General features: G+C 39.9%; 1 protein-coding gene across 3 annotated transcripts in view; it reads right to left on the bottom strand.

The window, feature by feature from the left end:
• Nucleotides 1-14,447: 14,447 nt before the first annotated feature.
• The window catches only part of IDE (insulin degrading enzyme), a 53,187-nt gene continuing 42,383 nt past the window's right edge, over nt 14,448-25,251 (bottom strand). For all 3 annotated transcript variants that reach the window (XM_014275613.3, XM_026799798.2, XM_005481207.4), the window contains exons 21-25: nt 23,438-23,710; nt 21,473-21,534; nt 20,029-20,101; nt 18,278-18,345; nt 14,448-17,095 (exon numbers count right to left, since the gene is read on the bottom strand). In XM_014275613.3, coding sequence (XP_014131088.1) covers nt 17,000-17,095; nt 18,278-18,345; nt 20,029-20,101; nt 21,473-21,534; nt 23,438-23,710 — 572 coding nt within the window. In that variant the 3' untranslated portion in view covers nt 14,448-16,999. The remainder of the gene's footprint in view (nt 17,096-18,277; nt 18,346-20,028; nt 20,102-21,472; nt 21,535-23,437; nt 23,711-25,251) is intronic.

Here is a 25,251-nt window from a genome sequence, read left to right as displayed (position 1 = left end):
GGAATATAACTGACCTTCTCCCATTACCGAGCCCCAAGTGTGTCCTACTGCAGACACAGAATTGTGCTATGGATTTATGCTACACAGCACCTTACTTATAATTAGGCTGCTTTTCCCATCTCATTTCAAAGATTAATTAAAATGCAGGTAAAATTAAAGAGTAAATTCACAAGTGATTTCCAAAGTATGGCTGCTTCCATTTCTTTTTTCAGCTTTAGATCCTTTTTTAACGCAGATTTTTTTTTTCTTTTCTAAAGGGGCACAAAAGTACTAAGACTCATTACATCCATTTATTATATTTTTTTTTGAAGTACAGGTACAACATTTACATAGGGGTACTGTATGCCAAATGACAGAAAATCTGTGTATTTCCTGAGCCTTGAGGCCAGAAGCTCTCTGGGTAGAGTCAGAGTGAGTGACCATAGATAGTCTGTAACATTCCCCAGCATTTCAGTTCTCACTGGGCTAAATGACACACACTGTGTGTTGAAATCCCTTTATGTAACATTGAAGAGTAGAATTATTAGCAGCCCACAGAAATATTTTGCCCTAATCTACAGATTAGGACCAAGAAAAACTAAACCAGCTTTACTAATAGCGTCTGGGGAAACATTTTAGTGCTGATTCCAGCAGCAGATGATGGAAGTTGCCCCACATGTCAGGGAAATCATTTTGTCTCTTCAAAAATCTGAGCAGCACGGGGCATGAGTCTTGAGTCCATGCCTTGCAAGGATCATGGGGCTTCTTGTGCTGAGCTCTCTGTGCCTTGGTCTTTTCAACCATGTACCAAGATGGGAATAAACCTGTGCCTTGCAGATAATGGAACTACAGAATATTCTTAGAAAAGGAAACAAGAGTGCCAAAGCCTCCCAAAACTCTGTGAGGTGCATATAGTAACTCATGTTACTGGCTTCTTATTTCAAAATGATGGCCCAGTCCTTTTTTATTGCATCTGGCATTCAGATGTTACATAAGGAACTATTTGCAAACCTCCAGCTGACAAGCAGAAGGTGTCTTTCATGGTTATCTTCTTTTTCCTTGTTACCACATTAATTAACTCCCATAAACCTCCCTTAGACTGTCTCATTATTGAGGAGTACATCCATTTATGGCATCCACATATGAAGAGCTTAAAAAAAGTAATAAAAAAAAATCATGCTGTATAATAAGCTGGACACCTTCAAAAGCCTGTTAGACTGTCAGATTTAGGAACCTCATTACAGGGTAATCAGCTGCATCTGGATAGTCCTCACAAGCAAATTAACAAAGCTTTTTTAAAAGTAATGCTTACGATGAATTCATCCCTTTTGGCAGCTGCACAGTCATCATCTGGGAAGTAATGTAATCCTTTCCTTGCACCTTGTGAATGGCCTCCACTGAGGCAATGTTAAAACACATTGGCAGACCTGTGAACAGGACCAGGAGAAATGGAGGATTTCTGCATCAGCCATGATGTGCAGCTTGGAGGGTGATTTTAGTTTTGGGTTGGTGCTTTTCTGTTTTTAAAACAACAAGGCTTTTCATATTGCACACCCCAGGAGAGGCACAAAAGGCATAAGCAAGCTGAATTGATCAGCATGTGGCAGTTCTGCTCCAGTCAAAAAGCAAATAAATATGCTGAAACATAACAAGGGTAAGTCAAATCTACACCACAATCTGCTCATGGTAGGCAGACTCCAGAAGTGTATTTTTGCATTGTAACGTGTCTTGTATTCTAAAAGCAAATTCTTTTCTTATGATTGCATTTTTGAGATGTAATTAGATGGCTTCAAAATATGCTTTTTTTTCTGTAACAACTCTTTTTTGAAAGTCGAGTATCTTTTTTTACTAATTGACTTATGGAGGAACAGAATAGTATTGCCATCAAAATACAGTAACAACACTTGATGTTCCCTGTCCAGTAGGTAAGGAAGCAGAGGGAGAGACTGTACAATGAAATTAAATTCTAATACGTATTAACAGGTGAATTTGGTGCTGTCTTGAGTACTGCATTTTCGTCTTTAAAAATCTATTTGCATTTTAAAAAATTACCACTTAATCAGTATTAGATAAACCACGACCCCCATGCTCACACACACACACAAACCCTGCCTTTTTGTTCAAAACTGATGCCAAACCAAAAGTGAGACCCAGAATGGGAGCCAGGTACCTTGGCCATGCTGCCCTTGCAGTTCTGCTCTCTTCACCTTTTTGGGTCCCACTGGCTGGAGGAAGCAGCACTGCTGCACAGCAGGAGCTTTGGAAGAACCACTTGGGACAAAATCTGCAGGTGACTCAAGTGTAGGAGGTGATTGCTGCAGGCAGGACTGCAGGGCCACTCCAGCTGCACAATCTGGTTTCTCAGTCCCAGAAGTCCTACAGAATCCCTCTTCCATCTACTGAAACAAAGCAACCACCTGTCAACGTAAGCTCTCGATCACAGAGGACTGGGATTCTTCCAGCACCTCTGACAAATCTATCACAGCTGGATGTTGTTGCAGATAAAATTTCAGCTGGTTTAAGGTGCAGTTACACAGCTTAGGAATGATGTCTCCTGGACAAGCAGATGCACAAACAGTAATTGTGACTGTATGAGCCATGGATGGATATGCCACCTGATGCTTCAAATCCTACTGCACCTTGCCCATTGCTACTTTGCACATGATTGCTGGATGCTGTTGGGAATCTCTGGGGTGAGACCCTGATGCTCCAGCCTCTGGGCTCAGTTTCCTGGCCAGGAAGCAGCTGCAGTGCCCAGCAGTGCCCCTGCCCTGCAGCCAGACTGTCCCTGCCCAGCAGTCAGCGGCACCAAGGGCACGGGGAGCCACGGCTGTACCGCGGGAGCAGAACTGAAATGCAACCAGCTGAGCTGGCTGGTGCTTGCTTTGAATGGGGCTAAGACTGATCTGACCTATGGAACAAACTTCATGTTAAAAAAATCCTCGAGTGGTGCATTATAAGGCTCTGACACCAGTGCAGACAGACCACAGTACAACTTTACAGAAGCCAGTTTGGCCTCAGAGTGTGCAGAGTAACAAAAGATGGAAATGAGAGCGTTGTGGCAGAATTCTGGAACTGTAACAACTGCTTGGAAAAAAGAGATTCGGATTTCATCTAATGTCTAGAACAAGATTATCCCTCCTTATCACAGCAATGTAAGCCTAGAGCAGATGCTGGAATTCAGAATTCTGCACCAGCTGAAAGCAGATCTAGGTCCCCAGCAGGTAAAATGCTGGACTTGCCAGCACTGTTTTCTTTTTCTGGCTTCTGCTGCTCCTGCCAGTAGCTGCAGTAGTGCTGGAAAGTTATTTGAAAAGGTCAGAGATAAAGATAGTTGGATGTGGATTTGCAATCCTGAACACATGCGGTATCTGAGAAGATGATCTGATCTCATATTCTGGTTCAGTCCTTTTATAGTTAATCTCCCCATTTTCCAACTGTGTAGGAATTGTACATTTTGGCTAATCCTCATATGCCTCTGGTGGTTGGAGTTTTTTCCATTGACAGCAGTTCATCAGTACAGCTAAACAAAATCACTGTAAGCTGTCAAACAGAAGACAAATGAGAGCTTAGAAAATAGAATACTCGCTGAACTGAGACAACACTTCAGCGCCGACAATGGTGATGGCAGGGGAGAGAGACTATCCAGTTATAATTGCCAATTTAGCAACAGCTGAGCCTGTACTTATCTGCATTAGTACTTCTGCTAAATTCATGATGTTTTTGTCCTGTGCTAAGCCTTGACGTTAGCAGACACAATGCAAATGCAGTGTGCCAGGGATAACTCCTCTCTCAAAAGCAGCAGGATGTTGTTAGTCTGAGGGCTAACTCCTAAGGGAAGGGCTCTTTTTTCCCTTATGTGGGCACCTGCTGTTGAGCTGAGCTTTTTTCAATCTGCTTGCAAGCCTCAAGGTGATGAGCATGCACTATTTTCTTCAGATATTTGTTCTAGCCTTCACCTTTCTCTGTAAGCCCAAAATATGAATTCATTGGTTTAAACTTGCATTTCAGCTGTTATTTGTCTCAGTAACAGCTATGTTTGGATTGTACATCATAAATCCAGCATTCTGTTTCATCATGAAGGGAGTGCCACCAAACACTGGTGGCTTATTCTGCCAAGGATAGGTGATTTGTGGGAGGTAATTACTGTTTAGCCTCTTGATATGCTCTCTAACCAAACCATGCTTCAAATTAATGAAGTGTTAAAAGAATATATTAAAATATCCTATATAAAATATAGGATATATTTTATATATAAAATACAAAAATCTAAAAGCCCATTTCTCAGAAATGAATTTTGCTCCAATTCACCAATGGGCAGATGAGTGGAGTAGCAAAACATGTGCCTGCCCTTTTAAATGAAGAATGGCATCTCAGGGAAATTTATATGGCAGCAATCATCCTCATAATTAAAAATAGTCATCAGCTGTAATATTAGGTGCATTGATGATGTGAGTATGCAACATGGCAAACCTAAATCAGAATGAGAATACAAAATCCTGAAATTAAAATTCAACTGTTCAAGAATAGGAGACAGCAAAAAGCAGAGTAAGAAACAAATTTTTCCACCTTTCCTGTACAGGCATCCATATCCTGCTGTCTATTTTGGGACAGGAACCTTCTAACAGTCTTCTAACCCCCATGACATGCAGGAGGAAATGTGTCCTTTCTCCAAGTTGGCAGTTATTTTAGTCCCATAAATAGCTTGCTGTAAATCATGCCACAGAACAATAAAATTGCAGGGATGACACAAAAATTAGCTATATGATACAGAAAAGCAGAGAAATTTGTCTTCAGCTGAAATCTGAAATGTTGCAAACCTATGTAGCACATCCTAAGAGGCTTTGACAGGCCTCTCATCAGCTCAGCAGTAATTTCCTTTCCTACCATGTATTCTGTAAGTCATGGCTGCAGGCCCTTCCTGTTTCAGTATGGGGAGCACGTTTGGTTTGCAGGGTGGATGTGAGGCAGACCATGTGAAAGGGTCACTGTGGTCTGAACAATGCCTGTGGTCTGAAGCATTAATATTTGCTGCAGCTTTGACCAAGTGACTGCACTGGAGCTCACGTGCTGGCAGCACAGTCTGTCAAAGGCTGACTCAGGCAGCTGCCTAGTCCAGCGTCAAAAGCAGCTGTTTGTGTACAGATTGCACTCTCATATTGCAAAGTCATACAAATCCGTGCCATAATCGTGTCCAGGATTGCAAATAGGGCTGTACATTCATGGCTAATGCTGTTACTCATGGAACTGCTACTGGTAAATTTAAGGAGACTTCAGATTTACACGGCTGAATTTAAAAGTGAATGAAGAAAGATGCTGAAACAACAGATTCATCTACTCTTTTCATACTGTGTGTAACATCATATTAGGCTTCCCATAAATCTGCAAGGGCAGGGGCATGGTGGGTACCGATGGTTGGTACTGTCCTTCCTAGCAGGAGCTGTTTGAGTTGTCCATTGCCAGGTCCTGGCTGAGGCCCAGTAATGTGAGGTGGGTGGCTGGGAAGGAGGGTGCAGACACACACCTGATCCTCCCCATGCAGCATGAGACTGATGCAGTCACTCATGAAACCACCCTTCAGACTCACCCCTTCTCACCATTTCCTTTGCTGCCAGATTTAGATTATTTATTACAGCTCTGTGAGTGTGAATCTGACCTGTTTGCCATGACAGGCTGTAGCAGAGAAGGTCAGAACACAGCTGAGCAAGGGAGCTTGAGTTTTCTCAGTCTTGCTCTTTAAGATGCAAGTAACATCACTTCAGACTTGCATCTGGGTAGTCAGCAGGGATAACTGCAGGTCTAAGGCCATTCAAGCTGACAAATCTCTGACTCATCTCTCCTCTCTACTGGGGTGATACACTTGGCCTATTACTGAGGCCTTTGAAATAGAAACGGACAAAGGAAAGACAAAAGGGAATTTAACAAAATGTCATAATTAATTTAACAACATTTAAAATCACCAACTGCAGTGTTATTCAATTTTGGTGAATGGGAAATTAAATAAATGCATTTTTTTCAAATCTCAAAGAGCTGAAAGCTCAAAAGTTTAGATCAATCTTCAGAGAGGTATATTTCTAATGGACAGGATTTCTCTCAATCCAAGAACATTCATTATCTCTGCAATGTTCTTTTCAAGCTTACAGCTCTGGAGAGTGCAATTTATTCATCTGTCAGATTTTATGCACTTCTTGCCAGGGTATCATTTATATATTATTTCTCCAAACCAGAAAAATTATTTTTAGAAAGGGAGAGCAAGCAGAATAAAGCCTTTAAATACAAATCAGCTGATTCAGAGTCCCTTCTCCATTTTCTATCTCCTTCAACCACATTGCCTTGTATTTACCCTTAAGTTAAACCAGTCAGTTGAGCTTTTTCTGTCTGTGACAGAATTACAGAAAACAGGATAAGCAGTTTATCCTTTCAATGTGCAAACAAGGCATCCCTTCCAAGCAGATGTATTAGTGAGTCACCACAGCAGGTGCAGCCCAGGGACGCTCACACCCAGCAGAAAAGTCTGACCCAGGGGAAAAGGAAGGTGTTGCTGCATGGCAAAGCACAGAGGAAGGAGCCTGTGGCTCTGTAATTCTGCTCTTTGCTCACTGTGCAAAGTGTGCAGTCAGTGAGATGCTGCTGCCAGTTTCTGTTCTCGTGCTGTCCTAAGGCTTGTCCTGCTGCTCTTCCCTCAGCGCTCGTGTGCCTGCACTCCGCCTGTGCACCCTCACAGCTCCCCCTTGGGAAGTGAGGAGCCAACAGGAGCTGTTACACAGACCTTGGGAAGGCAGATGTGCAGGATCTGCAAGCTGCACATCTGCAATCATACTCTTGATTCCATTCAAGCCTTAAGTTACAGAGCTCTGCAACATGTTTCCTTGTCCTCCTCCTCTACTTCCACCTGACACAGGAATGCTGCTATCATCACATGGTTGCCTGGTAATTCCTTAAATAAGACCACGTTTCCAATTGCTAAGATTCATACTGAGCTTTAAACACCATGATCTGTGGCCTCAGTGAGCAACTGTGGAAGAGTTCTTCTGGCATAGTTTGAACACTTTATGGGAAATGGTGGCAGATCTCTGACAGTCTTACAGTTTGAAGCAGGGAATTGAAAACTACATGGTAGGGGGGAATTCAGATTGACTGAGGTGGTGTGCTTTATGAATTGAGGATGAGTATGAGGAATCTTCCAACCAACCTGAAAATGTGAATGTTGGAGCTGCTTAGGTGGGATTGGATGAAACTGAACTGCAATTTCCCAAGGGTTTGGGTTTTTTTAAGAGCCACATTAAGAGAAGAGATGGACCTTGGCACCTTACTACCACCTGCAGTGCTGTATGGCTGGACCTGAAAGCAAAAATGCTGTTCTCCACAGCTCTTGGTGACTTCCCTGCTTATCCTATCCTACTCCAAGGCAAAAGATAAAACGTGGCTTTAGCAACACATGTAATGAAGGAAGGACAAAGAGGGTGGGGACCGAGCCATCCCTGAGAGAAGCGCATGAGAGCTGGCGGGCATTGATCTGTGACAGAGAGCCGGGAGCTGCAGGAGGCTGCGGGGGGATGTTGATCACACATGGGCTGAAGGAGGCAGGTGACAAATGGCTGAGGAGATGAGGACGTGGATGGGAGACGGGGAGGGGATGGTCGGGAAGAGAAGACAGCGGGTCTGTCACCGTGCGAGGCAGGAGCGAGCCCGCCCCTCAGCCCCTCGCTGCCCCTTCTCGCCCGGCCCTTATCGCCCGGGCACACGCGTCCTGCACGTGACGGGCCCGTGCGTGCCCCGCCAGATAACGCGCCTGCTGTCACCGGGTGCCACGGGACGAAAGCTGTCCCGCACTGACCCCTCTCCCTCGCTGGAACACCCGGCAACTGCACCTCCCAGCCTGTGCTGAGAGCACGCTACCTCAAGGCCCCATTATGGCAAGCGCCGGGACAGAGCAGAGCCATGCTGCTCTGTCCCTCAAACCTGCTCCGTGGGCAAAGCCGCTGTTGTCTCCTTGCGTGTCCCTGCAGTGGCAGCTGTCGCAGTGCCCAGCAGTGCCCAGCACAGCCTCCGGGGCACGTTCAGCTCCGCCCTCAGAGAAGGGCGCAGGGCAGAGCGGCGGCCGCGCTCGGTGCTGCCCCACAGGGCCCCGGTAACCCACGGGCACCGCAGCCCGCAGGGGCCGGGGCGGTGACGAACGGAGCCCGCGGCCGCCGGCGTGAGGGGAAGGCAGAGCCGGGGCAGCCCCGGCCTGGAAATCCCTTGGGAAGGCCGGGAGCGAGGGACACGGGCAGCGCGAGCGGGGACAGGGAGTCCCGCCGTCCTGCTCCTTAGAAAACACACCGGGACCAGTTCTGCGATTTAAAGTGATTTATTTTCTCTGATTAAGCATTCAAAGTTCCGTTTGGGGTTTCATCTGTAGAATCGTACAAACACGATTTTCGTCTGCGGAACGAGGGAAATAATTTTCATGCATAACGGTGAGATGCACAACTCTTCACATTGTTACAGGGAAGAACAGCAAACCTTGCATGTATAGCACCAAGAAGAATTTTAATTACAGTGTGAAAGAAAGGTACCACAAAAGCTTCTTGTTTCATGGTATATCATTTAGGCTGATGTTTTTACTCTGATGTATATGCTGTTTTCCAAGCAACGAAAATTAAGCTTCTCATTAAAAAATTAAAATATACCTGTTTAAAAACTTTACACTTTCTAAAAATTAAGATATTAGATTTTACTTATTTTCTTGCATAGCATATTCTGGACTTTGAAACAGATAAGAAAATCTAACAAAAGAAAAAACCCAACCCCAAAAAATTAATTATTCCTTTCCTAGTCTTCCCTTACCCTAGCCTGGTCAAACAGCAGGAACTAATTATTGAATATGTACAACTACATCATGAACTTGCACATTCCTCTGAAAATTTAAGCCTACAGTCCTGCTCCTTTATTTATTACTATAAAAATGGCACTAAAGAGTTCAAAATGTACGGTCCAATAAGTCACTTCTACTTGACTTTCAAAAATATTTTGGGAAGTGCCAGCTCTAAAGACTCAACAAGTGACCCCAAAATTCATACTTCAGGTCTTTCACTCTCTTGCATCACCATAAAAAAACACCCAGTTCTGTTGCTCATTTCAAAGACAAAGAACTAGATGTGACAAGCAATTTCAAATACTTATGCACATCCATTACCTGCAGGCACAGGTAGCTGGTTGGAAATAGCTCTAATTAATGCCCTATAAATACTGCAGAAGAGGAGATATATTAAACTTCCTTTTTGATAAGAAAAAGGTAGTAACATGTGGCATTAAATCGAGCCAAAGGAAAGACCTGTTGAGTAAGGAGATGTGATTTGATGGAGTTGCTGCTCAAGAACAGAACTTTACACTTGCCCAAAGCATCCAAGATTGCCAGGGGCCAGTAAAGGCAGGATCACTCTCCTCTCCTGAGAGCTTTGGCCATTCTCACTTTCAGGACCAGGAAGGAACATCACAAACAGTGCTGAGCTGCTGTGGCTCTGTGGGTGCTGCAGAGCTCCCCACTCTCATTACAGCTCCCCAAACCGGGCACTCTCTCCTGCAGTGCCAGAGCACCAGGACTGAGCATGGCATGGCCAGGACATTTCTGGTATGGCTGCTGGGGGCACCTCAGCATGTTCAGCGCACCAGAAATTACCACCAGCCTAAGTATAATAATTTATTAACTGTGCCACCCCTTATAGTCTTATTTATTATACACATAAATTGACACTTGGCTTTGATTTTGAGCTGCAGTCCATTTTCTGAACAATTGCTTCTGCTGAGCTGTTGGTCAACCAGATCTATTAAACCTTTCCACACAGTTTTGAGAAGGTATATTATTTACTTCAGCTTAAGAAAAAGTGCCAGATTCATTACACTACAGATGCATACTTCACAAAAGTAGACAGACATTATTGTTTTGCTTGCATGATGTATGGTGGCTCCAGGGGGTTAGCAAGGCAGCTCCTCTGGCATCTTTGTAACATCTCTGTCACAGATCTCTGTGACACCATTGCCAAATTAAAGCTCAGTCCAACAATCTGTGAAACTATGGGACTCTGATTATTTCTATCCAAGAAAGAATGTATCTATGTAGATACTTGTGTATCCTACAGGTGGATACTTTCTATCCTGTAGGTGGATTCCACATTAAAACAAAAAATCAATGTTGCAAGACTTCCCAGATTGTTAGCTATTCAAAAAGTATTTAAGATTATTTAAAATGACTAGCCAAGAGTGTAAGCCAAAACCATTGCTTCATATTTCATAATCTAGGGCTATCGATAGACCACAAGGCAACACATTTACTCCAGCTGTCAGGCCAGCTTAAGGATTTAGTTATCAATTATCTCAACTGCCTTTATTCTTTTTGGTGTCTGGTTGGGTAGAAAATGTGGAGCTAATAAAGTCAATGAGAAATTCTGGTAATTTTATTCTGTTGCTTTCAAAGAAACTTAGGACTATTTAGACACTACAAACTGTCCTGAAATGAAGGTCTTGTCTTCACTCTAAATTACTCAATTCAACATTTAAAAAAAGCCTAACACATATTATTATTAGCTGTACAGCACCACAGTTGTGCATTGGTAGTTCACACAGTAACACAACCCCTTTTCCCAGGAATTTATAATTTTTACACAATGACATGACAGACAGACATGGTTATCAGACAAGAAGTGCAAAATGGCATGCAACTCATATGCATTATCTTCCATTTCAACATCATTTTTATGAAGTGGCTCACAGTGTGGGCCAGCAGCCCAGCTCACACTTACACTTTGTATACATTGAGCTTAATACAATCTTTTGCATTTTCACATTCATAGCATCTTTAAACTAACAATTACTGACATTTAAACTCAAGTGGACAATCCAAACTACAAGCATTCTTTATATATGCATTCTTCAAGTTACACAGAGCCTACGAGCCATTCCACTCTTAAATATTCTACTTTTCCTACTTCCAGGGAAAGGCTGCATAAGGTACATTTTTCTTAGCTTATTCACAGCAATAGAATCATATTGTGCATACATCAGCAGATGTCTCCTGCTGCAGTTGAGTAGCACCTGCTTTCAAATTATTTCTGCAATTGTTACACTTGCTAAAACCTCCCACTTTGCTGAGCTCCAGCAGCAGCCCAGGGTGGCTCTCCAGGCTTGGACATACTGTAGGTGCCAGCTTTGTTCAGCTTCATGGGTAGAACTTCCCAGGGTTAGAAGACAAACTCTAATCACAGCAAAAATATCCAAGGGCACATGCATGGTGCCAGTGCTAAAGGGACACCAGTGACACTTTGGGCTGGTGTGACAATGGCAGTGCCTGCTCACCTCACCTTGGCAGGGAGAGGGCACGCAAGGTGAGGTGAGCAGCAGCCATCTCTGCCTTTGAAGGTGACACACAGAGTGGCAGAACTAAACAATCAGCTTGTGGAGATGACAGATCCAGTTATACATACAGATTCCTGTCTTCCTAAAACACATTTGTCACTATTACTTTCTCTTCCTACAATCTTATCTGGAAATAATCTGTGAACAGAATTATTTGCATAGATTTTTTTCAGACTCTTGAAACTCCCCCCTTAACAGGTATGTGCCAGTGCATGATACGGGTATCTCCCAGTCAAAACAAATAACTTCACTTGGACTAACGGGTTTTAAGAAATTGGTTGTTAAGAACACTTCTATGCCTCAGGCCCTGCAGAACTGTGAGCAGGCTGAAAGTTACAGTAATGCCAATGGGATAAAGGGAGGAGGTGCTTTTGGCAGCTGACTGACTCCAGAGCACTGATGGGCACTAAGCCTGTGAACATCCCTGACTTTCACGAACATCTACAAATAATTGTTCGGGTTAAAACCTGTCCTGCTAAACTTACTTGATTCCAAAGCTAACTGGAAAGTTTTATAAAAGACTGTTTTTGAGTACTATTACTGTGAAATGTTTATGTATTTCCGTGTTTTAAACTAGTTCCAACATTGTCTTGTCAAGTGCACCACCTTTAGTATTACTCAGAAAATTTCTAAGATCTCTGTACACTAAAAGGCATCACACCTAAAATTTACATCTTCAAAGGGCTGCCTTTTCACTGACATTTGCACACCCAGGTTTTCTACATTCAATACCCCACAATACCATTTCTGCACATGCTCTGAAATGACTCAGCCTTAGCCATGTAAAATGCACTAACTAGTATTGGTCTCCTACATCTGCCTGGAACTCACAAATAGCTCTTCCTCCTTCTCTGCCATCACAGGAGGCCATCCTTTACAACAGACTTTATATTAAACACATGCTCTTCGATACACAACACAGTGGTTAGCTGAAGTTACCAAAGCATCACCCTCATTTCCATTCTCTATTAGCTTCTTCCCCAGCCTGTTCTTCCCACTTTCCAGGTTACTGACAGAGGACTGCCTCACTCCCCTGTGTGGAACCTGAGCTGATTCTGTAAGTGTTCCCCACCAGAGCAGATGTGTGTTTGAGCCCACACAAACCACAGGACACCCAGCTCTGGGAATGGGTGGGGGAGAGGGCTGGAAAGGGTCCTGAGTTCCAGCTGCTGCCCCAGTAAAATTTTACATGTCTTTGGTAGGCACTGCAGAAGTACCACAATTCCTTGCTTCCCTTTTTGAAAAGGAAGCTGAGCAGACAGTGAAAATCTGTAATGGAAATCTGATGCAGAAGGAAGCACATCTAACACCCAGTAAAGTGGTGGCAAATCCCCAGAAAGATGTAGGATTTAAACTTGGATGCCTCTCTCTGGAGTTTCCCAAAGGCTAAGCCTGGCCACTCCTTGCACTTGGAGCAATCCCATCCATTGTATCTTCCCCACCCACTGCACAGTCAAGGGATTTAATGGGGAATTTTGCACTGCACCACCAAAGACAGAGTCTTAAAGGTTAACAGCGACAAATGCTCATCAATGTGATGTCCACATCCTTTAATGCTGCACTGGGGCTTAGAAATGTTAATTTAGAAAGCCATAAATATTTTTCTTAAATTCTCTTTAGATGCTAGTTCAAGTAAGTTGATTTAATTGTGACAATCTCCTGGGCCTTAGGCCTTATACACTTTGCTCCTTTGAACTGCAACTCAAATTTCACCCACTATTACCATTATATTCCACCCACAACACATACTGTAACTTTTATTCTTTGAATGGTAAATAGAAACGTTTCAAATAAAAGCCTTTCAGCAGAATCTATGTAAGTCAGGCTTTTAAAATTCCAAGGTACAAAAGGGGCCTGACTTTCTGATCTCTTCTGGCTTTAAAATACCCAGAGGTGCCTTGTACTAGCAACAATATTTAAAACTGACTTGCAAACCACATATTTCAGAGTTGGATTTGAGTATCACATTAGGTATGAGCTCAAGCAAAGGCCCCAGTGTCACTGTGGATGACCATGTCAGCTCAATGGTCACCTACTGAAAGAACATGGGAAAAATGTACAAAAATGTAAAAGATAATGGTTTTTCACTTTACAGCAGACCTACAGTAAAAGCACACTAAGCAGTTAAGCAGACAAGAAAAGGTAAAATTCTGCTGATCCTGTTTTAAAACAAGAGCTAGGTAATAATAAATTTAGTTAAAAAGGTGTGTAACACTTTTCCAGATGCTATGATTACACTGTGGAATGTGTTATCAATAAGGGCTGCTCACATCCAAGCACTTAAATAATCTGAACAAGCTCAAGCATTCTTTTCTGGCTAATACTATTAGTTAAAGTAGATTTAGATAACTTGATTTTTTAAAAGACAGTAAAGTCAGTAAGTCAAGATTTGCACCAACCCCTAAGAACTGGGAGTGGACAAACCCTGGTGTTGGGACAAGTCATTTTCCAGGCGGGCTGTTGGAATTTCTTTCTCCCCTGAGAGTACCAGACACTCTTCCCAGTGCCAAGGACAAAACCTGTCTCTCTCAATGCCGCTCACTGTCATGTGTTACTTCACGGAGTCCCCTCATACCTGTGTGCTGCCAGAACTGACATTATTCACTACTTTAACAATCACACACTCCTCACCTTCTGAAATGTGATCTTTTGGTGTGCATAGAACAAAGAAAATGAGCAGGCAAAGTAATTTCTCCAAAGCAACGTTGTAAAGCTGCACTAGGTAAGATTCAGTCTGGCTGCAGCCAGGCCCTAAATTTACAGTTTCAGGTTAAATAATTAAAATTCTGTCTTGTGCAAATATTTCTACCTTTATATTACTAAGTTTTTCACACACTTAGAGGGCAACAAGGTGGATCTAGCTAAGAGGTGTGGGATGCCACGTGGGGAAGTTTTCTGAAACTCCCCAAGAAGTGCCTGGGAGCATTTTTGCAGCAATGCTATTTGGCCTAAACTAGTCCAGCTGGATAGCAGAAAATCCCATTTAATGTCTCAGAAAAAACATGCACAGACTGATAGATGTAACATTACCAGTATGCAAAAATTAAAATGAAACAAATTAAGAACTCCAAACATTAAATTCAGATTGTTTATTGTAAACAGAATAACTCTAGCACTCTGTCATACTGGCTGTGTCACATGCACCCAATTCCACATCAACTGCTTAAAATAGCACTTGCAAAAATTACAGTTATGTAATAATAATTTATGTTTTCTTACATAAACTAATTAACAAGCACTAAAATTGAATTACAGTGTATTCTAGGTAGTTCTTTATTGCTTGTAGACACTGCAGCTTTGGATCCATTAAAATGAACCCATTAGTATGCCTGAGTTTATCAAAATTTACTGCTATATCAAACTCAGAAACTGTAAAATGCTGGAGAACACTTAAAAGCAATTAAGAGTTGTTGGAAAACTCCATAGGTTTCCACATCCAGTCACAGAACTTTGAGGGTATACGTTTTTTCCTCTGGAAAACATGATTTGTTAGCTTGTGTTAGATACACTATTATTCCAATTTATTTATATAATCTGTTAAGAGTTGATAATACTTCCATGAATATATATATATTTATTTTTACACACAATAGGAGCCATTTCATTATATTCACCATAAGAGTGGTATGTTTAAATACTAAATCCCAAAATATATATTTTTATAATATGTTGTCAAAACTTTTAATATATATAATACAAATACTTTTACTAAAGGAAAACTATAAACAAAAGTGAAATGCAAGAGGGCAAAAAGCCTCATGAGAAGGATCCATGAAAAATGTGAGCAGAGACATCTTTACTGGTTTTGTTTAGACTGTATTTATTTTTTTTTCTCTTCATCAGGCTAAAAAAGATGCTAGTGGCCTTCCTTGGCAACAGGTTACATCACAAACTCTCACCAAATTTATGAAAAAGATACTGAAACATGTACCATTAACCTTTGAAACAACTTTTAAATGCACCATATTTATTCAATTAGAAGAGACTCTCAAACCCAACTTAAGGCCCTTTCCCTGTCAAGCATTCATTTAATGTGGCCTCAAGCCAGCGTAAGAACCAACATTGATTCAATCACAGAACAGCCCCACTGACTACACCAGGACTCTGATGTTTGACACTCCTGCCCATCCCATCAGGGCATTACCTGCAGGCTCTTTAGTGAGGAGCAGATTCTCACTAACACCTCTGAGCAGATTGTACACCTTCAGAGCTTCACATACCCTCTCCTGTCCGACTAAGTGCCCTCTCTTTTATGTATTACACAGGCAGGAGAACTTCCTGCTCCTTGCCTTTTCCTATCTGGGTGCTGTCCCAAGCACAGACCACTCTGCAGAAGTCAGTAAAGTTGGTGAGACACCTTATATTGTTTTATCATTTTACTATATTATGGAATATATATATATCTATATATATATATAAACATCATTTCAGCATAGTTCTTGATCCTTCTGAGTTCTTCCCAGCAGCAGGAGCAAACCCTTTGTGATGTAACCTGAAGCACAGGCTGTGCTGTAGCACTGCTATCCCAGCACTGCACTGTCCCAAACACCTTCCTGAAGGACAAGAAGGACCCAGACAAGAATCAAAATAATGATGTATCTGACTCATCAGAGAGCCCCTCTTTGACAGGCACCTGTTCTTGAGCAAAGAACTTGTGTGTGTTTAAAGTTATTTGCACTAATGAGTGCTTTGCTGGACTGAGACCCAACATAACAGCTGAGGCAAAACAGACTGAGTTCTCCATCAGCACATATTCAACTGAAAACAAAATTTACACCAAAGAAAGTATTTGATATACCAAATGGACAGTTCACAGTAATGCTAGAAAACTCAACAGGATGTTGACGGTATCAAGAGACTGGGACAACACTTTTGGTAACAAAAATAAGATGCACTAATAAAGTGTTTCCAGCATTTTACTAGTTTTAATATAAAATGTCCCCAAATTTGTATAGAAAGATTAAAATCATGCCCTTATCTTCAATTATTCTCATTAAGACAATTCTCTCACCTATTACTGTGTTGTCAAATTTCCTTTCTTCCAGCCCCACTGGTCTTCATAAAACTTAAATAGAAAATATGTTGGTTGCATTAAGGATCAATTAAAAAAGTATCATTCAACACGTCACTTCAAAAAAATGTGAAAGTCTCTATTTTTAAGAAAAATTGTTGACCCCATCCCAAAAAGGACTTACTTATCTCACCCCCTCCAAATCCCAATAAGATAATTATTGGGATACTGAACGGTGTTTTTCAGGAGTAACAAGCACATTTCAAGCAACTTCGTTTGCTCTGGAGGGTTATTTCATCAAAATGAAATTCTGAAGGGATATGTTATTTTAAAAATATACTGCATCTACAAGTTTTTTATTCTTGTTGTTGTTTCAGTTGATTTTGGTTTTTAACAGGTTGTCTGTAATATAAATGACACATGACCACAACTGATTTTTATATACCCTCTATCCCTAACACACAGCTAATGTCAAATGAACCAAGGAGGAATTTGGGACTTTCATAATGAACAGAACCATTTATCCCAATGATCTTTAATAATTTTGTTCATCACAAAGTCCCCTGAAACCATGTCAGTACTGATCATTTGCATTTCTTCATCCATTGGGGTTCTTCACAGTTTTGCAGCCATGAAATTGATATGTGGTTTCACCAGTGGGAAGAGCGGCAGACTGCGCTTGAATTCTGTCATATTTTCAATCACACTTGGCTGCAAAAAAGTGCATGCAAGAAAAAGTCTGCTCAGTATCTTCAATCAGAAAAGTGGCAAATTCCTTTGTGGCTTTTCATTTCAACTGTTGCTACAGCTACATAAAAATATGCTTTGCAATGCCTTGCTCTTTTCTACAATATTAGTGATTCATACTTCATTATTACAGGAACCTCCAAAATATAATGTTATTTCTTATTGAACAACCAGTTTGATATTTATATCATTCAAACAGCTATACTGCAGTAACTGCATTGCTAATAACATCAAAATCTCCCATAAATGCAGAGCTGATCTTTTCATTTTCATTCTGATTCAGAGCACCCCACCTGTCCTTTGAACATCAGACTGAGATAGTAACCACAACAGCTATTCTATGCACCATTATTTTTAGATGTAGAAACAAAGTAAGTTTCTAATATTTCAGTCATAATGGCTAATATGAAATTTCTCATACAGAAATTTCTGCTCATGGCAATTATTTCACCTGACAGGTGAAATAATGTTCTTCTGATGAAGAACACAGACCCACCACACTGTGAAAAGTTAATCACCTGTTGGTACAAACACTGCCATCCTTCAAGAAAAGTCACTGAAGGTCCAATAAAGACCCAGTGCTGTCCTGTCCAGCCACAGAGAAATCTGTAATACTTGTATGAATAGAATTTCCCAAGTTGTTTCCTCCACAAATAAACACATGGACAGGAATGTGCTTTAATATTTTAAGCTTTAAGAAAATGACCAAGTAGTTGGTTTTGCTGTTGCTCTGAGGTTGGTGGGTTGTTTGGGTTTTTTTACACAAAGATGATAAATTTGTTGATGCATACGCATCTCTATCTTGACACCTGATTTATCTGATCACATACAATCAGTATTTTCAGACAGTCATCTGTATTTTATCCACAGTGCAGATAACCAGTGCAGTTTACTACTGCTACTAGCTTTTGTTTCAGAGGACTAAAAGGAATCAAGGAAAAAGGACAAATTGATAAAAAGAGAAATCAGCAAAATCCCTGTTGTTAGTGAGGACAAAAATGCAGGCAGAAAAGAGCTAAAACGTCAGCCCCATGACAGCAGCAATTTACAGAGGTCTGTTTCTCCCTGTAAACTTGTACTTAATGATACAAAACCTCTAGATTAAAATACAGGCCAGGATTTTTTTTGTGTGTTGTTTCTTTTTACCTGTGGTAGTGGTGGTGCTGGTGCCAGGTTCACGTCATTTTGGCATGGAAATTCTCCTACAACAGGACCTATTTAACATCAGAAAAATTAATTTGGGACCATAATTTAATGACTATCTTTTACAAAACTGATTAACTGCTTTCTCTTATAAGACAGGTATCTAAATAAAGCATCTTTACTTAAATATTTAAAATGAAAAATTTAAATTTGAAGTATCACTAAATAAGTATTTGAAGTATCGCTAACATTTTGCTTTTATATTACAAGTCTGTCTTTAGAAATACAGATATTAATCCATTATTTTATCTGAAAACATGAGCTGAGGCACGGGCTTTTATTCCTTTTACTTATACATAAAGAAAATTTAGAAATAAAAACTGCTCATCTGTTGATCAATCAACACTTAAAACTGCTTCTCAGTACAAATGATGAGCACAGCAGCAAATGCCAGTGGTACACAGAAGAGCAGTGCAAGAACAGCACATCATTTGATAAGGATGTGCCTACAGAAGTGTAGAGGTTTCTCCAGGCACCAAAAATCTGGACAGAAACCCCAAGTATTCCCTGCCTATACCCATGCATGTCCAACTCCAATTACCCCAAAACTTATTTTTGTATTTCTAATATTTTTTTCCATAGCATAAGAGAGGCCAAATGCCACATTAAAAGATTTAGGACTGGGGAGCTGGTTTAGGACTTGTTATAATTTCTGTAAGCAATCACTTGTCAGGTTGTCTTGCAAGCTCAGCCTTGTCTTGGCAAGATACCATTCCAAGCAAGTAATACCCAATCTGGCAATACAATGACTACACTTTAAGAAGTCTTCTCTAGATAGGAAAAGTTCTAGAACTACTTGTATGTAGCAATTTCCAGTCATGAGAACTGGAAAGGTGCTTTGAAGCAAGTCTTCCTTACTCAGCTGCAAAGCCACAATTTTTACACCACCATAAAAATCAGTCCTGAGGCAGAAGAGAGTTTTTATGACATGCATGCAGCATGAGCTTCCCTCTGTACCACACACCAGCTTTTAATATTTTTGACTTTGCAAATAAATGTTTGTTGGAATTTAAGTCCAGTATAAAATGGTGAAAGATTTGCAAGCAAAACCTTGGAAGTTTTTCCTCTCAGTTTATTCCTATTAACCAGAAACACTTCTTGCCCTTTCCTTCTTGAATTCTAAAATGGAACAATACAATTTAGATTGCACAACTGATCTATATTACTTCAAAATAAAACTCAAATAAAAGTTGACCTTCTAAAGTTTTAATAAAATGTTTGCTATTCCCAGAGGTTTTGGGTTTTGTTTGTTTTCCCCTTTGAGGGTGTTCAAATACTATCATGGGCATTCATTGCTAGTTTGGCAAAAAAATGCCCACACTGGATTGGTAAGTGCACATTCTAATTTGGGCTGGTTGGAGGTTTTGCTCCCCTGTAGGACTATTACAAAGTTTAATCTTTGTTTGAAAATATCTTGTTGAAAGCAGAAGTAGTATTTTAGGATATATTGTTTTATTATCAATATACTTCAGAATATTGATAAGCTGAAAACTTGTCCAAAAAATCAACAAAAAATCTGAAGCACTCATGTGAAGTACACCTGGGATAAAACCCACCTTCTTCCTCTGAAAGGTGCATTATCTCCAAAGCTGAGTTCTTCTTACAGTGCATTTGTATGATATAACATGGCTATCTGTAACTATCACTTGCTGGCACAGGAATTGATTAGATATTATATTCAGCACAATACTTACAGGAATCCATTTCCCTTGCAAGGACATGTACCGATACCTTGTGTCTTCTGGGAGCATCTATTGCCAACAGCACCTACAGTAAAAAATATCAAGTCCTTCAGGTTTAGGAAGTATTCCTTTAGACATTATAAAATAGCAAAAAGAATGAAAGAGTTTAAATTTTAATTTAAACCTTAAAATGGGGGATGAATTTTGGGATGTGCCTTCAACTATTATTACAAGTCATCCATACAGTACTCCTGAATTATTTTACAAACAAGTTAAGCAATTCATGTACTGCTTGGAACTCAGAAAAACTGTAACAGAAATACAGCCATTAACTATCATAGTATCAGGAATGCAACCTAAAATCTCTGCAGAACTTTCAATCCCTAGCAGCCTCCTGGAAGCACATCACCCTGAACACTCATTAAATTCAGCTGGACTATCCAATCTAGCCTGTTATTTCTGCTCTGGAATGCTGGATAATCACATATTGAGCACTGGTGTAAGCAAAATAGTATAGATTCCTACAAACCTAGAATATGCATACTCATTCAAAAATTCTCATTTATTAAACACCAGGTACTGAAATTCCATTTCCTAACTTTGCATTTGCTGCACAACTTCATGTATGCTATATAGTACTATTAAAAAAAATCAAAAGTAAACAACCCCCTCTGCCCAAGAGAGGAAAAAAGAAGACAGACACACACATGCCCATGCTTCTTCACAGGCAGAATTTTTTCCATCCAAGAATGAATTCTGAAGACATTAAGTTGATCTTATTTTCCAGAGAACTCCCTGAGCTACCAGTACTCCATAAGAAATAAAACTCCATGAGCACTTTGCAATATAGTGAAATACCATCGTCTATTACACATTAAAAACCAGACAGAATGATGACCAAGTTATTTCTATACTGGTGGGGGGTGACATGGACAGGACAGGGACACATTTGAATCACTTACATTATCCATCTGAGTTAAAATGTACATTTACTGCATCATTATGCTGTTCCTTTGCTCTGCCTAACCATTAGAGGAACAAAAACCCCTACTGATTTTACAGTGAACAAAGCTTCAAAAATATCTAGTTTCATTCACAATTCATTCCCATAAAATAAGCTGAATCACTGATTGGTTGAAGAAAAAGATAAAAGAACAAATGTGCAATTTTGGCCAGGTTTGGTCACAGAGCAGCACATTTTATATCCACAAAGGAAAGATAAATGAAACAAGAATAAGGGCCAGCAAGGAAAAAAACACAACAAAATCCTATCATTCTGTGCAATTTTTACAGTTGCTATTAAACTAAGTAATATTCAGGAAATAAAAGACACCAGCATCCATTTTACCAGCTCCCTAAAACAGGTGTCAGTACATCCCTTCAGAGCATGCCCAAAGAAGATTCAGTTGTACTCCATCTCATTCCCAGGAACATTTTAGCTGCATGACTAACTTACCTTGTAGAACTGTATAATGTCATCCTTGGTCAGGGTCTTCAGATAAGCCACTTCAATGTTATCTGCACAACAGCAGCACAAATTAGAGTAAGTCTGCAGATCACAGCTGGTTATTAGCACACTGCTTATACAAAGTATACTTCTTTCAAATTCAGATGCTGCAATTGACTGCAAATGAAAAGCTTCTCATTGTTATCTTTCAAGTTAATACTTGCTTCACTAAAAGTGTCAGTAGAACCTTGGCAGAAAATTGTACTTCAATGAGTCTACTTGATTTGACTTACTAAAAAATGCATGTTTGAAGAATACTGATTGCACTCTGGGCTATTCAGTAGCTAAAATAGATATGACTGCTCTTGTATATGATCTTCAAATCAGCTCCACATTTCTAATGCAGGTTATAGATGGCTTTTTTTCAGAGTTAGGAAACAGAATGGCAGGACATACTTTTACAGACATGTTAAGGAATGGTGCCTACATACCCCTTAAGAAGCAGTCCCACCTTTAAGAGATCTGGGGACAATGTGTTTCAGTTGCTACATTCCTTGATGTTAATTAAACTGTCATGGACTAATCACCTAATATCAGTGCTGCTTAAGCAGGAAGGTCTCCTGTAGGCGTGCTTGCTTTTCTTAGGAGTAGCAAGAAGATCAAGGAAGAAACACGTGCAAGAGAACACAGTGTGAACAAGCCTGTAATGCAGGCTCCAAGCAATATGAAGTTCTATATGGAGCAAATTAAAAAAATCAACAATGCAGTTTGGAAAACTAGGTAAGATTTGGGAGAAAATAGTAAAAGTAGTAATATTAAAAATGTACTAACAAAAAAATCCTTTCACTGCTTAAGGCTGGAATATGAATTTCTGATTTTGACAATTCTAGTCATATTAAAATAATTAATGACATAAAATTACTAGTAGGCAGAGGGGAATAAAAGATACAAAAGTCAAGGGAAATAATAAGAAGAAATTAGGTATCAAAAATATGGCTACACTTAGCAGAAATTCCAAAGAGATACTATTGGTCCAATTATGGTATAATCAGAAACACTGAGGCTGAAAAACCCCACACTATTTCATCAGACACAAAAAAAATACTTGAAGTGATAAGCTTCAATTCCACTTTTTATGCTCAGGCATGAAACTTTTCAGTAGCTCTTATTCTCTCTACACCAAGCTAGATGACAAGTCAAAACTCTTCATTATTAATCAGCTCAGTGAGTCATCATGAAGCAAAAAGACTGTATTTGCTATCATGGAAAGCCAATATGGTACACATAATGCAGAAGAGAAGTCACAGAATAGAGAATGAGTTTTATGGAGGAAGCATATTATGCATGAAGACAGAAAATTAGAGCTGTGAATAAGAGTCGAGACATGAAGCTGTCAGGAAAAACTGATCTGGACATAAAATGATTTTTTTTAATGTCAGAAACTGTATTACTAATGTGTCTAACTGTATTAGCAACGTATATCAGGTTTTTTAAATTTAAAATACATTTTTAAAGTATTGAAACAAATACAACTTAAATATTGTGTAGGACCACACAGTAAATAAATGTCAGTCCATTCCCAGTAATAATACTAGAAGCTGGATCTCATTTGGTCTCCTACAAACCTATAACCTTCAAAGCACCACAGATGAAAAAAAAACAAAAAAAAATTAGTGTTTCTTCAAATCCAGTCTAAGCTGAGACAGACTGCATGTTAGTTAAGATACTTGCTGTTGCCTCTGTCAGCACTCCCCCAAAACAACTGCAGGATGCGAAGAGAAATAGGGTTCACATAAATGTGTGTACTGTCAAGCATGCCAGTGTGTTTCTGACTGCATCACAGGGAAACAGACAGCAAATTATGTACAGGCTGTGTAAAAGTTTCAGTTGTTCCCACATGAATATGACACTCAACAGTCACAAATGCAGCCAAACTAGAGCATTCAGCTTTAAAGGAATTACCATTCGTCTTACCTCTGTCAAAGTTGTACTGCTGGGAAATGATTTCTCCCCAGTATTTAGCACATTCTGCAGACAGCTTCTTTGGTTTGTCTAGGCGACGAATTGCTAAAGCTTGGATGTGTTTTTGGAAGGCCTCTTCTGTCATGTCTTCTATGCATTTCTCCATAGTCTTTAAGAATGCTTCAACTCTGCTCTCTAAATAGTGTGGTGGCTTTTCAGATTGGATAATAAATCGCAGTCCCTGGATGCCATTTGCCCGACGTGGGCCACTGAACACAATGTAACCTTGGCAAAACAAGAACAGCCACAAATGAAAAGAAATCCTTTGTCACAGCATTGAATTTGCCAAATGCAGCATGCTTGGCAAGAAGGTGATTTTATGCTAACTTAATTCTGTATTATAAATAAAATAATGTAGGTTTTCAAAATGTGACACTGTATTTTTTTAGAACATCTTTATTTCACTGAGGTCAATATCAATTTAGGGGAGGGGCAAGGAGGAGACGAGGCACACTAAGACAAAACCAAAGAAATTCTGTCATCAGGATTGGGTTACCAGAAATGAAGCTGTACTCTAGTGCTTCATTAGACTCAGTATTAGAAACTTACTATTTTTTCATAGCATCCAATCTGAATTCTCTTTGCTGTAATGTAAGATCACTACTTCTCATTTTAGGAGTTAGATAAAGTATTTTTCCCTTCCTTTTTGTTGCATGATTTTCTAATCTGAACAACTAATCCTCTCTTCAGTCTTCCTCTACCCTTTTAATAGCAAGTCTATCACATAACAGTCTTTTAAAGGCTGTTTTATAGTGCTCTTATGGTTTCCTGATGCTCATGTCAAAGCTGGTGACAGCATTTCAAAGTTTTTATCTGAACAATTTAGGAGTATTACTGTGAGTGCATCTTGAATGTTTCCATTTATATATCCCAGCATTTTACACAGCAGCATGACACTGCTGATTTATGTCCTACTTCTGATCCACTGTACCCTGCAGAGTTTTCTACAAAATTGCTACCTAGCCAGTTCTTCCTGGATTGTATCTGTGCCATTGGTTGTTCCTGCCAAACTGTTCCTAACAAATTGCATCTTGTCTTCATTCAAGTCATGTTTCCAAAATGTCAAACTAATTTTAAATTCTAACTCTACCTTCCCACACACTTGCAGCCTCTCCCAAATTAGTATTATCTGAAAATTCAGTGAATACCCTCACTCTTCTATCATCCAGAATGTTGATGAATACAGCATGGAACACTGGATCAAGAGCAGAGCTCTGTAGAACATCATTTTCCAAATGAACTATTCTCTATTCTCCAATCATGACCCTCCAAACTCCTGTACCCAAATGTGTAGTTCTTCCACCTAGGTACTTCAGTAACAATCTCTCAGTTACCTTCTATGAATTTAGAACTAGCTTGAAAATTTATTCCATGTTTTCCTGGAATTTGAATTAAACTGACTGATTTATAATTTCTCTTCTTTTTCTCTTCCCTTTTTAAAAAGAAGCATTTAGCTGTGTCTATCTTTTCAATACCTTATCATCCACAAATTTTCCACTATAAGACTTCTAATTCCAGGATTTCCGAATTTCATTCTTTGGAATAGAATGCAGAGCTCATCACACCTTGCACTTTTTAAAAATTTGTAATTTAATCTAATTTGTTATTTTCCTGTTCAAAAGTATGACATGAACTTTGATCCCCAGTATTTATTAAGTGAAAACTGAGTAAGCCATCCTGAATTTTCTGATGATTTGAACACTTTGATTTTTTTCCATCATTGCCAACTTTTCTCCCCCACTTTCTCATACTGCTTAACCATTTAT

This window comes from Zonotrichia albicollis, chromosome 7, assembly GCF_047830755.1.
Source record: "Zonotrichia albicollis isolate bZonAlb1 chromosome 7, bZonAlb1.hap1, whole genome shotgun sequence".
Taxonomy (NCBI): domain Eukaryota; kingdom Metazoa; phylum Chordata; class Aves; order Passeriformes; family Passerellidae; genus Zonotrichia; species Zonotrichia albicollis.
The sequence above is the reverse complement of the archived record's forward strand: the minus strand, read 5'-3'. Positions and strand labels throughout refer to the sequence as shown.